The sequence below is a fragment of the Squalius cephalus genome (genome assembly GCF_949319135.1).
Source record: "Squalius cephalus genome assembly, chromosome: 15".
Classification (NCBI taxonomy): domain Eukaryota; kingdom Metazoa; phylum Chordata; class Actinopteri; order Cypriniformes; family Leuciscidae; genus Squalius; species Squalius cephalus.
Genome location: NC_137136.1, coordinates 324,448 through 337,500, shown reverse-complemented (window position 1 = coordinate 337,500; position 13,053 = coordinate 324,448). Strand labels below are relative to the sequence as shown.

The following is a 13,053-nucleotide window of genomic DNA, read 5'->3' as shown; positions in this document are numbered from 1 at the left end:
AAATTAGAGGCTGTAGTTTGAGTTTTACTCAGATTAGAGGCTGTAGTTTAAGTTTAATCTCAAATTAGATGCTGTAGTTAGGGTTTAATCTCAAATTAGAGGCTGTAGTTTGAGTTTAATCTCAAATTAGAGGCTGTAGTTTGAGTTTTACTCAGATTAGAGGCTGTAGTTTGAGTTTAATCTCAAATTAGATGCTGTAGTTAGGGTTTAATCTCAAATTAGAGGCTGTAGTTTGAGTTTAATCTCAAATTAGAGGCTGTAGTTTGAGTTTAATCTCAAATTAGAGGCTGTAGTTTGAGTTTAATCTCAAATTAGATGCTGTAGTTAGGGTTTAATCTCAAATTAGATGCTGTAGTTTGAGTTTAATCTCAAATTAGATGCTGTAGTTAGGGTTTAATTTCAGGTTAGAGGCTGTAGTTTGAGTTTAATCTCAAATTAGAGGCTGTAGTTAGGGTTTAATCTCAAATTAGAGGCTGTAGTTTGAGTTTAATCTCAAATTAGATGCTGTAGTTAGGGTTTAATTTCAGGTTAGAGGCTGTAGTTTGAGTTTAATCTCAAATTAGAGGCTGTAGTTAGGGTTTAATCTCAAATTAGAGGCTGTAGTTTGAGTTTAATCTCAAATTAGAGGCTGTAGTTTGAGTTTAATCTCAGGTTAGAGGCTGTAGTTTGAGTTTAATCTCAAATTAGATGCTGTAGTTAGGGTTTAATCTCAAATTAGATGCTGTAGTTAGGGTTTAATCTCATATTAGAGGCTGTAGTTAGGGTTTAATCTCAGGTTAGAGGCTGTAGTTTGAGTTTTACTCAGATTACAGGTTGTTTTAGCTGTAGTTTGAGTTTAATCTCAGGTTAGAGGCTGTAGTTTGAGGTTAGGGTTAGATGCTGTGCGCTATGATCAGTCTATTATCATTTACATTTATAATTTGGCAGACGCTTTTATCCAAAGCAATTTACATTGCATTTCAGGGTACACATTTACATTCTTATCAGTTCTTGCTTTCCCTGGGGTTTATCAGAGGTGCATATATTCCTCACACAGATATCACATCTCATACATGATGAACAACCACGTATCTCCCTGAGACAGAAAAACAACAACAATCCCATACAGGGAATCAAAACCTTCACACTGCTGAAAAGCCATAACAACAATACTTATATCTGACTTGCAGGAGCAGCTTCCACTGCCGGAGGATGGATCCGGATCAGGACCGGGATGACGGGAGCGAAACCGAAAGCTCAACCTCATCGTTTGATGAGATCATGGAGTTCTACAGCGACGCCGGGAAATTCGACAAGCAGCTTCTAGGGAGCGTTCGCCGGAAAATCTGGTTAATGCTGGATAATCCCGGATATTCCCTTCCCAGTCGCCTCATCAGTATCTTCTCCATCCTGATCCTGTTGGGCTCCATCGCCAGCATGTGCATGAACAGCATGAGCGAGTTCACTCGGGAAGATTCGCGCTTCCAGACCGTGGAGAATTTGGGAATAGCCTGGTTCACTTTCGAGCTTCTTGCTCGACTCTCCGTGGCTCCGGATCTCCTCCGATTCTTCGCACACCCGCTAAACCTGATCGATCTGGTGTCTATCCTTCCCTTCTATCTGACGCTAGTGATTGATCTGGTTGCGGAGAGCAGTCCTGCGCTGGCTAATCTGGGAAGAGTCGCGCAGGTGCTCCGGTTGACCAGGATCTTCCGGATCCTGAAGCTGGCTCGCCACTCCACGGGCCTTCGGTCTCTGGGAGCCACGCTCCGGAACAGCTATCGGGAGATCGGGCTTCTCCTGCTGTATCTCTCCGTCGGAGTCTCCTTCTTCTCCGTCATGGCCTACACCCTGGAGAAGGAGGAGAACGAGGGATTGAGCACCATCCCGGCCGGCTGGTGGTGGGCCACGGTTAGCATGACCACTGTGGGATACGGAGACGTCATTCCCGGATCCGTCGTGGGGAAGCTCACGGCGTCGGCCTGTATATTAGCGGGAATACTGGTCGTGGTGCTTCCCATCACGCTGATATTTAATAAGTTTTCCCTGTTTTATAAGAGGCAGAAGCAGCTGGAGGTCATCATGAGGAGCTGCGAGTTCGACAGGGGAATGAAGGAGCCTCCGTCTGTCAATCTGAGGAATTATTACGCTCATAAAGTCAAGACGCTGATGGCCAGTCTGTCCAACATGAGCCGCAGTTCTCCCAGCGATACCAGTCTGAGCGGCTCTCTGCGTTAGACTGTTTGCTTCATGTGTTCTTTAATAGCCAGTTAAAGTAACAGCGGCTACGTTTACATGCACAGACTGAACTCAGTCCGATTGATGAATCTGGGTGTAGTGTTTACCTGAACGCTGAACATGTGATCGGGTTGATGTGCGCGTTTTTATGTCACAAGCTTAAATCGGGATATACTTTTTCACATGCGCACACTGCATGAATATACAGTTTCCCGATGTTTGCGCACAATAATTGTTCTCCCACACTGGTTCTTTATTTGTTTTAAAACAGGGTTGATATTTATCCATTTCTGGAGATATTTCCATAATTTGGAGATAATGATATGAGCCGTTGTGCCGCTGCTAATATTGATCACACAGTAAAACTGCCCAAAGCCAGTGGTGTGTGGATGAGAGTCTGAAGCAGCGCTGGAGGGCCGTCGTCCTGCTCCACTTCACACACGCAGGGAAAGGAGGATTATAGGAGGACGAGACACTCGTTTATACCACACTTTATTCAACAGGAAGAACAGCTCGTTCAGCGCGTCACACGTCATTACGCCATTACGCTATTTCTACGTCATTGCACATGCTCAGTCCTTTAAGTTTCGGATTTTCACATGTTCTCTCGGTCGGATTAGAAAAGGAATAAACCCCTTTCAATCGGATCGAAATCTCATTCTGATCGAGCTCAATCGGATCGATTAAGGCGTTAGCGTGAAGATTGAGCCGTCAATCCGATCACTAGCGGGTTATCTGGTTGCATGTAAGCGTAGCCAGTGTGTGTTTATACGGGCTGGATGGGTTTCGTCCCGATGTCCGGCTTCATTTATGTACAGTAGAGGAGAGCGGGGAACAACACTTTTGACTTTCTCAGTTTGTGTAAATCCACTTGGGGTTCAGTGAATTAATTTTTTCCCGCATTAATTTCACACGTCTAATACAATTATGTGGTTATGTTTCATTAATACAGTGTATACTTTTTTTCTTGATTTACCCCGAAAGAATGGAAGTGAAATGTGACAACATGCCCCATAGATGACCATATGAAAGATCTTTTCTGATCTAATCAAAAAAATATACTAGACAAACAGAAATATTTTGTTTGAAAAATACAATTAACTTTTTCATATAAAATAATGGCATTTTTTAATAATTAAAAATTAACACATTTTTTAGTTTGACAACTAACACCACAAAAACACAGCTATACAGCATAGTTCAAACCAAAATTATAATTCATAATTTCTGAACATTGACTCACTCTTTATTTACCTTTCTCTCATGGTTTCTCAAGAGAATTCATAAAAGTATAGATAGAATATCATAGTTCTAATAGGGGCTTATTGTAACGCAGTGTTATTAAAGAACCATCTCAACTGTTAAATAACAGATATAAGATTAAAATAATATCAGATGTCTCATTTTAAATAATCACAAAAAATAGAGATGAAAAATTAACATAAGTAAATTACTTTTGCAATGGTTAAATAAATGTTCAGTGATATCTTCCAAAGATTTTTTTTAATTTTGCCTAAATTTCTTCTCTATATAGTGTTGATATGGTAAAGAGTAAATACTAGTAAATACACTAAGTTTCGTCATGCTGGCGTGTGTGGAAAGTTTTAATTGTGTGTGACAACCAGTCTTGTGTTAGTGTGGGTCCTGAGCAGAGCAGGCCTACACTGGTGTACGGTTCTGTGTGTTCAGGAGTGTGTGGATTCTGTGTGTTCAGGAGTGTGTGGGTGTGTGGGTTCTGTGTGTTCAGGAGTGTGTGGATTCTGTGTGTTCAGGAGTGTGTGGATTCTGTGTGTTCAGGAGTGTGTGGGTTCTGTGTGTTCAGGAGTGTGTGGGTTCTGTGTGTTCAGGAGTGTGTGGGTTCTGTGTGTTCAGGAGTGTGTGGATTCTGTGTGTTCAGGAGTGTGTGGGTTCTGTGTGTTCAGGAGTGTGTGGATTCTGTGTGTTCAGGGGTGTGTGGGTTCTGTGTGTTCAGGAGTGTGTGGATTCTGTGTGTTCAGGAGTGTGTGAGTGTGTGGGTTCTGTGTGTTCAGGAGTGTGTGAATTCTGTGTGTTCAGTGTGTTCAGGAGTGTGTGAGTGTGTGGTTCTGTGTGTTCAGGAGTGTGTGGGTTCTGTGTGTTCAGGAGTGTGTGGGTTCTGTGTGCTCAGGAGTGTGTGGATTCTGTGTGTTCAGGAGTGTGTGGGTTCTGTGTGTTCAGGAGTGTGTGGTTCTGTGTGTTCAGGAGTGTGTGGGTTCTGTGTGTTCAGGAGTGTGGGTTCTGTGTGTTCAGGAGTGTGTGGTTCTGTGTGTTCAGGAGTGTGTGGGTTCTGTGTGTTCAGGAGTGTGTGGGTTCTGTGTGTTCAGAAGTGTGTGTGTTCAGGAGTGTGTGGATTCTGTGTGTTCAGGAGTGTGTGGGTTCTGTGTGTTCAGGAGTGTGTGGATTCTGTGTGTTCAACAGTGTGTGGGTTCTGTGTGTTCAGGAGTGTGTGGATTCTGTGTGTTCAGGAGTGTGTGGGTTCTGTGTGTTCAGGAGTGTGTGGGTTCTGTGTGCTCAGGAGTGTGTGGGTTCTGTGTGTTCAGGAGTGTGTGGGTTCTGTGGGTTCAGGAGTGTGTGGTTCTGTGTGTTCAGGAGTGTGTGGTTCTGTGTGTTCAGGACTGTGTGGTTCTGTGTGTTCAGGAGTGTGTGGGTTCTGTGTGTTCAGGACTGTGTGGTTCTGTGTGTTCAGGACTGTGTGGTTCTGTGGGTTCAGGAGTGTGTGGGTTCTGTGTGTTCAGGACTGTGTGGTTCTGTGTGTTCAGGACTGTGTGGTTCTGTGTGTTCAGGACTGTGTGGTTCTGTGTGTTCAGGACTGTGGGGTTCTGTGTGTTCAGGAGTGTGTGGGTTCTGTGTGTTCAGGAGTGTGTGGGTTCTGTGTGTTCAGGAGTGTGTGGGTTCTGTGTGTTCAGGAGTGTGTGGGTTCTGTGTGCTCAGGAGTGTGTGGATTCTGTGTGTTCAGGAGTGTGTGGGTTCTGTGTGTTCAGGAGTGTGTGGTTCTGTGTGTTCAGGAGTGTGGATTCTGTGTGTTCAGGAGTGTGTGAGTGTGTGGGTTCTGTGTGTTCAGGAGTGTGTGGGTTCTGTGTGTTCAGGAGTGTGTGGATTCTGTGTGTTCAGTGTGTTTGTGGTTCTGTGTGTTCAGGAGTGTGTGGGTTCTGTGTGCTCAGGAGTGTGTGGATTCTGTGTGTTCAGGAGTGTGTGGGTTCTGTGTGTTCAGGAGTGTGTGGTTCTGTGTGTTCAGGAGTGTGTGGGTTCTGTGTGTTCAGGAGTGTGTGGTTCTGTGTGTTCAGGAGTGTGTGGGTTCTGTGTGTTCAGGAGTGTGTGGGTTCTGTGTGCTCAGGAGTGTGTGGATTCTGTGTGTTCAGGAGTGTGTGGGTTCTGTGTGTTCAGGAGTGTGTGGTTCTGTGTGTTCAGGAGTGTGTGGTTCTGTGTGTTCAGGAGTGTGTGGGTTCTGTGTGCTCAGGAGTGTGTGGATTCTGTGTGTTCAGGAGTGTGTGGGTTCTGTGTGTTCAGGAGTGTGTGGGTTCTGTGTGTTCAGGAGTGTGTGGGTTCTGTGTGTTCAGGAGTGTGTGGGTTCTGTGTGTTCAGGAGTGTGTGGGTTCTGTGTGCTCAGGAGTGTGTGGGTTCTGTGTGTTCAGGAGTGTGTGGGTTCTGTGTGTTCAGGAGTGTGTGGTTCTGTGTGTTCAGGACTGTGTGGTTCTGTGTGTTCAGGAGTGTGGGTTCTGTGTGTTCAGGACTGTGTGGTTCTGTGGGTTCAGGAGTGCGTGGGTTCTGTGTGTTCAGGACTGTGTGGTTCTGTGTGTTCAGGACTGTGTGGTTCTGTGTGTTCAGGACTGTGTGGTTCTGTGTGTTCAGGACTGTGTGGTTCTGTGTGCTCAGGAGTGTGTGGATTATGTGTGTTCAGGAGTGTGTGGTTATGTGTGTTCAGGAGTGTGTGGGTTCTGTGTGTTCAGGAGTGTGTGGGTTCTGTGTGTTCAGGAGTGTGTGGTTCTGTGTGTTCAGGAGTGTGTGGGTTCTGTGTGCTCAGGAGTGTGTGGTTCTGTGTGCTCAGGAGTGTGTGGTTCTGTGTGTTCAGGACTGTGTGGTTCTGTGTGTTCAGGACTGTGTGGTTCTGTGTGTTCAGGAGTGTGTGGTTCTGTGTGTTCAGGACTGTGTGGTTCTGTGTGTTCAGGACTGTGTGGTTCTGTGTGTTCAGGACTGTGTGGTTCTGTGTGTTCAGGAGTGTGTGGTTCTGTGTGTTCAGGAGTGTGTGGGTTCTGTGTGTTCAGGACTGTGTGGTTCTGTGTGTTCAGGACTGTGTGGTTCTGTGTGTTCAGGACTGTGTGGTTCTGTGTGTTCAGGACTGTGTGGTTCTGTGTGTTCAGGAGTGTGTGGGTTCTGTGTGTTCAGGAGTGTGTGGGTTCTGTGTGTTTAGGACTGTGTGGTTCTGTGTGTTCAGGAGTGTGTGGTTCTGTGTGTTCAGGAGTGTGTGGGTTCTGTGTGTTCAGGACTGTGTGGTTCTGTGTGTTCAGGAGTGTGTGGGTTCTGTGTGTTCAGGAGTGTGTGGGTTCTGTGTGTTTAGGACTGTGTGGTTCTGTGTGTTCAGGAGTGTGTGGTTCTGTGTGTTCAGGAGTGTGTGGGTTCTGTGTGTTCAGGAGTGTGTGGGTTCTGTGTGTTCAGGACTGTGTGGTTCTGTGTGTTCAGGACTGTGTGGGTTCCAGAATTAGATGCACTGATACTATTTTGAGAAGAATCTGTAAATGTAAAAAGTTTTATTGCTTTTGAATGAATTTTACACACCAATCTTTGTGTTTTAATGATGTTTGGGTCGCGTGTAAACGTCATATATACAGTATACTGTGTGTCGTGGTGATTTGTGGACAGAATCACACGTATTACAGGATCTTCTTGTGCTCTTGTTCTGTGCCTTCCACAAACCCGGTGTCTGAATCCGGTATTAATGTGCAGAAACATGTTTGTTACATGTGTGGATTTGTATCATGTTTCTAGCTCATAATTTTATTTTCCCTTTTACTTAAAGAAAATGTATCCTGTTTCTAAGACTGTTAAGATTTTTTGCATTGTGTCATTATTACCATGATACCTTTACTCTGAGCAGGTGTGTGTGTGTGTGTGTGTGTGTGTGAGAGAGAGAGAGAGAGAGAGAGAGAGAGAGAGTGTGTGTTTGTCTAAGTGTCTGTGAGTGAGAAAGAGAGAGAGTGAGTGAGAGATTATGACGATGAGTGACAAACACATTTGTTCATATTAAATCATACCTTTTCATAATTTTAGTGACTTATCACATTATGCTTTTATAATGAGCCATTTACTGTAAAATCTTCACAGCCCACTGATGAGGATGTGTCTGTGACTCTGAAGCTTCGAGAACCGAGGAACCCATAAACCGTTTCCTCTCACTGCAGTGCATGATGGGTAACTCTTCATTACTCTGATGAGACTGTGAACACCGCAGTCTCTCATCATCTCTTATCATCTCTCATCCTTCATCTTCATCTTCATCAGTGGGACTCTGTCTCCCTCTGCTGGAGAGAAGATGCAGCGCAGGAACAGCAGAATAGTGGAGTCTGCGAGTGTTCCACAGTTTAAACATCAGTCAGAGTTTAACTGGAGTAGATGAGAGCAGAACACCAGCGGTGGCTCATGGGAAACAGAAGTGAGCTATTAGTTGTAGTGATGGGAAGTCTGGTTCTTTCGGACAGTTCGTTTCAATGAACCGGTTCACCAGTTCTTTTACGTCCTCGCGTAATGACGTCAATTCTATCTTCCCAGCGGATACAAATGCATTCAAATAAGGGAATTACATTTGAAAATATTGCATAATATATATCCCACAAACTTGTTTATCTCAAAATTCACGTCTTGATAATTTTTGTAGTATCTGTAAGACAGAACAATAATCGTTTACTCATCTCTTTTATAGTTGATCATTTTGTATTACATTCTGGAAAAGTGTTGAAAATTATAAATAAAAAAGGGGAAAAATACATTCAAATAAAGGCATTTGTAATCATAAGTTAAATAATAGTAATCATCGTCATAATCATCTTGGATAAGTTTCTTACATATGTATGTCTGTATGTCTTCATCAATTTTATTTTATTTGTTATTAAATAAACTTACATTTCGCCGAATTCGCCCCTCATTCACGTCCTCGGTCCTCGTTCGCCCGTGCTCATGTATCAGCACATGTTTTTGAAACAATAAAACTTGTTGAATTGCACTACTTGAAAAAATATGCATTGCATAAACCCTGCTTGCATTGTATTTTTAGGGCTTGGATTTTTATGGGCTGAAATTCAACATGGTTGTATATTTAAGCTGTGAATATTTCAATTCAAAACAGTTCACACACGTTTTCATTATTAAACATTCAATAATCCATATTCACCTTTCAGATTTCACTTCCAAAATGTTCATTCTGTTTAAAAATAATTTCCAGTCCATTTTATTTCGCTTTACAAAATCGCTTCCATAAATTCAGTGGTTCAAATTTGACAGAAAATGCAACATTTGACATCCGGGAACGGCAGGAATATCAGTAGATTGCCGATTGATGAGCTCCATCGCTGTTAGTCGCCTCACCAGCAGGGGGCGCCAGCGGCTGTTGACGAACACTAGAGCAGCGGGTGAGAGAGTCATTCATTCATAAAACGGATTTACAGGAATGGAGCGAGCGTGAGTATTAGCAAAGCCCGTCTACGGAAAGCCTGTTCACTCCAACGCCCTATTAAGTCCTATTGGTTGTAGTTCCACCAGAGTTCCACTGGGGGCGCTCGCCATGAGTGCAGAATGAATGGGAGTCTATGGGGCTAGACGGCTAAATTCGTCTCCCTCACCCGATTGCCGTTGAGAAATCTCAGATTTGATTGTAGGTTTTGCAAGTTCAACATGGGTTATAGATCGAAAGTTGAATGAACGAGTACTTATATCCTTTCGATTTCTTACAGGTTGAGTTGTTGCCGCCCATAACACGCTAGCATTCTGCTAATGACGTCAGCATTCTGACGTCATTGACATTTTGAAAGACTTTTTAAAGCAAATAAGTGACTCTAAAAAAATCTAACACCAAGCAATGTGTAATTTCTTTGCATCCCCTTTCGAATACAACATTCAAATTACTAGACAAAAAATTATATCCTAAGAAAAGTGGATTTTGAGGGGTATACCGCCATTAACCTCCATTCATTCTGCACTCGTCCTGTGAGCGCCCTCATGTGGAGCCAGAGTGGAACTGCAACCGGAAGTTTATTGAGTGGCACTTCTCCCCTCAATAGACTTTCTCTGGTAATGATGATCAAGGCCAGTATATATATGGAAAAGCTGATAAAGACACAAAAGCAGATTTCTCTCCTGTGAATGAGATTATAATGTTACCGATGCTGATGTGCAGATCAAGCGTTAAATCTGAAGTAGTAGACATATATATTTCGCTCGGTTGTTTAGATTTCTTAACTTTAAACCACAGAGCTGCTGTAGAACTGGGGATTCCCTCAATCAGGACTCTTAAGGCTTAATGGACAAATACAGTGATATAAAAGCCCAAACTCGCACCATTAGGGATGTAGGCTGTGCTAAAGTGTCACGCCGAGCGATTCCCAGTGAGAGACTGGCATAGAGTTGGCCTGACACTGGATATTCGCACATTTAGGGACCGTCTCTAAAGTTACACATGACACTGGTACACACGTTTCTAACTTCAACAGCATTAGAAGAGAGTTACTGGCAGTAAAGAGCTCATGTAGGGGTCTGGCATGATACACTCTTTCTAGATAGTTGATATTAAAATACATATGAGCTCATGCGGTACTGAAAAATAGTAATATGTACACATGAGACAGTTTATTTTATTAAATATCAAGGTGTGATGTAAGGTGGAGCAAGGTGTGCATCATGCCTGGTTTCTGACCTGAAAATGTACATTTATGTGCCTTCACGTCCATACTAAAGCAGCAGAAAACAGGGACGTGACATCATACTGTGACCTCTGACCCCCGAACACTCGCTCACACTCTCAGTGTTTCCCTCTAGATGCAGGACCTGATGGGCCCCCTGATGCAGGACCTGATGGGTCCCCTGATGCAGGACCTGATGGGCCCCCTGATCCAGGACGTGATGGGTCCACTGATCCAGGACGTGATGGGTCCACTGATGCAGGACCTGATGGGCCCCCTGATGCAGGACCTGATGGGTCCCCTGATCCAGGACGTGATGGGTCCACTGATGCAGGACCTGATGGGCCCCCTGATGCAGGACCCGATGAGCCCCCTGATGCAGGACCAGATGGGCCCCCTGATGCAGCTCCGCCTGGAGGCCCTGCTGGGAGAACAGCCACAGCTGCTCGATGGAAAGCAGGTGTGTATGTGTGTGTGTGTGTGTGTGAGACCAGCAAACTCAATTAGTGCTGAAAAATAGATGACCACATCACACACTCATCTGAACTTCTCGTCTGACCCGTCACGTCTGCGATTCAGGCACAGATGGAGTGTTTTCATGAACTGGAACTGTATGTGTGTGTGTGTGTGTGTGTGTGTGTGTGTGTGTGTGTGTGTGTGTGTGTGAATGACACTTCTGCTGTCTTAAAGCTGTCATGTTAATCACTTGTAAGGTCACACTCACCGCATGTTCTCATGATGTCTGGCAGCAAACACATGAAGTAGAAGAGATGAGCGTAATGCCGATAGTGACGAGCTCAAACCTGAAGCGCTGAGTGTTAACGATGAGATCGTTCACGAAAGATCTTCTTCTGTGCTCCACTGAAGGCAGAAAGTCTTTAGGTTTATGACATGAGGGCGAGTAAATGATGATGGCAGAATAATGATTTATGTGATATATGATATATGATGAATTAATGCTCACTCTCCACTAGTTGTGTTGTTCTTCAGTGTTTCTGTTTCTGTGCAAGTTACAGGGTCCATAATGTGCGTCACCGTTTTGTGTGTGTGTGTGTGTGTGTGTGTGTTTGGGCTCTGATTTAGGGATCAGACTAGTTAATCTCAGAGCATGAGTGGAGTGAATGCAGCAGCTACACAAACACACACACACACACACACACACACACACACAGCGCAGGAAATGATGCGTGTCTGGGAGCATGTGCTCATACGGGAGCAAATAGGAGGAAGGATTATGTGCGTGTTGTCATTTATTGAGCTATAAATGATGATGATGATGATGATGATGAATGTGATGCTGAAGGACACGTGTGTGTGTGTGTGTGTGTAGTGTGTGTGTAGTGTGTGTATCTGAAGGTTTCAGACATGTGAATCCCTTCTGCAATCTGGAACATTCTCTCTGAGGGCCTGAAATAGCAGCGCAGACACTGACTGGTGTTAACTAATCAGTGCTCATTAACCCACCGTCACACACACACACACACACACACACACACACACACACACACACACACACAGACACACACACACACACACACACACACACACACACACACACACAAGGCACTTTTTTTATGAAGTAAATCTTTACATATTGCTTGAAATAAAATCAAAGAGCATTACTGTCGCTGGAGTGATTGGTTCTGTTAGCCAAACCGTGTGTCACAGACGATCTGACTGGTTTCTGCGACGGCGTAATAAAAACAACATTTCTGAATGGGACTGAATTTAAGGTGAAGAGTCTCAGGACTCTTGAATAAGGGTGTGTATCTGCTGTTCTTCCACAGAGTGTGTAAATGATGATGTTTTAGTTTGTCCCGTCAGATTCACAGGCGACTATAACCGTTCCAGTCATTAGTTTATAACCTAAGATCATCAATCAAGCAACTCTGAGCAGAGAATCAACATTTGTGTTTGATTTCCAGTGTCTGAGAACATGCGATCATTCACACGCCAGTAAGAGTCATTATAAACACTGTGGATCTCTGAGTTACGGCACGTTTAACCTCCATCTTTCCCTCGCGGCTCAAAGCGACCCGAAGCCCTGAAATTATACCTACTTTTTTTTACATTTCATTTTTATAATATATACACATATATATAGGCTATTTTTTTTTTTTTTTTTTTTATCCAATTTTTGGGATATTTATTGTTATTTTTTATTTTATTTACCTTTAAATTACTAGATTTGATCAATAAATAATTAATAAGTTGTAATCTAAGCACATTCCTCACATTCTTTCAATCTTTCAACTCATAATTTCATGCCTAAACATTTTAATTCAGCTCTAAATATCTTACATTGGGAGTCTTTGCCGACCTCTTGTTGAAAATAATAATATAAGATGATATTTCACGACTCTAGATGTTCTTATATCTCTATATGTAGAGAGTTCCTCTGGGTCCTAAAGTCAGTTTATCTTCAGTGTGCATTCAGATACACATGTAGACATTATAAAATCTTCTTTTTGGTAAATTTTTAGTTTGAATTTTGAGCATTTTTAGGTTTTTCTATGTGAACTAAAGCATTCCTCGCATTCCATTCATTCCTAAGAGGCTCAAATTGACCCGAGAATGAAGGATTTCTTACTTTTCTAAATTTCAACCACAAAACTCCTCGAATCCATTACATTTTTGTGTGTGTATTCGTGGTTCAAGTGCGACAAAAGTCCTGGAGTCTATGACCCCTCTGATGAACTCTCAGTTTTTAACACAGTTTTGTGAATGAATTTGAGCCGAGGGAAGGATGAGGGTTAGCCCGAGAGCGTGTGTTTGTGTCGCACTGCATTGTGGGAGTGTGTTAGCGGGACACGAGTGTGATTCTGTCCGTATCTCTGAGCTGCGCCCGTCTGCTATCAGCAGATAATCCAGCCTTCGGGAAGAGTCCCTCTGACCCTGAGAACACACACCTAATGCCTTTATAATGCAACCT

The 13,053-nt window shown here is 43.5% G+C and overlaps 1 protein-coding gene across 1 annotated transcript in view; it reads left to right on the top strand.

The window, feature by feature from the left end:
* kcns2 (potassium voltage-gated channel modifier subfamily S member 2) overlaps positions 1 to 3,709 on the top strand; it is a 7,790-nt gene extending 4,081 nt beyond the window's left edge. The window contains exon 3 of the mRNA XM_079895347.1: positions 1,170 to 3,709. Within this exon, the coding sequence (XP_079751473.1) occupies positions 1,170 to 2,217 (1,048 nt within the window). The 3' untranslated portion in view covers positions 2,218 to 3,709. The remainder of the gene's footprint in view (positions 1 to 1,169) is intronic.
* Positions 3,710 to 13,053: the final 9,344 nt, after the last annotated feature.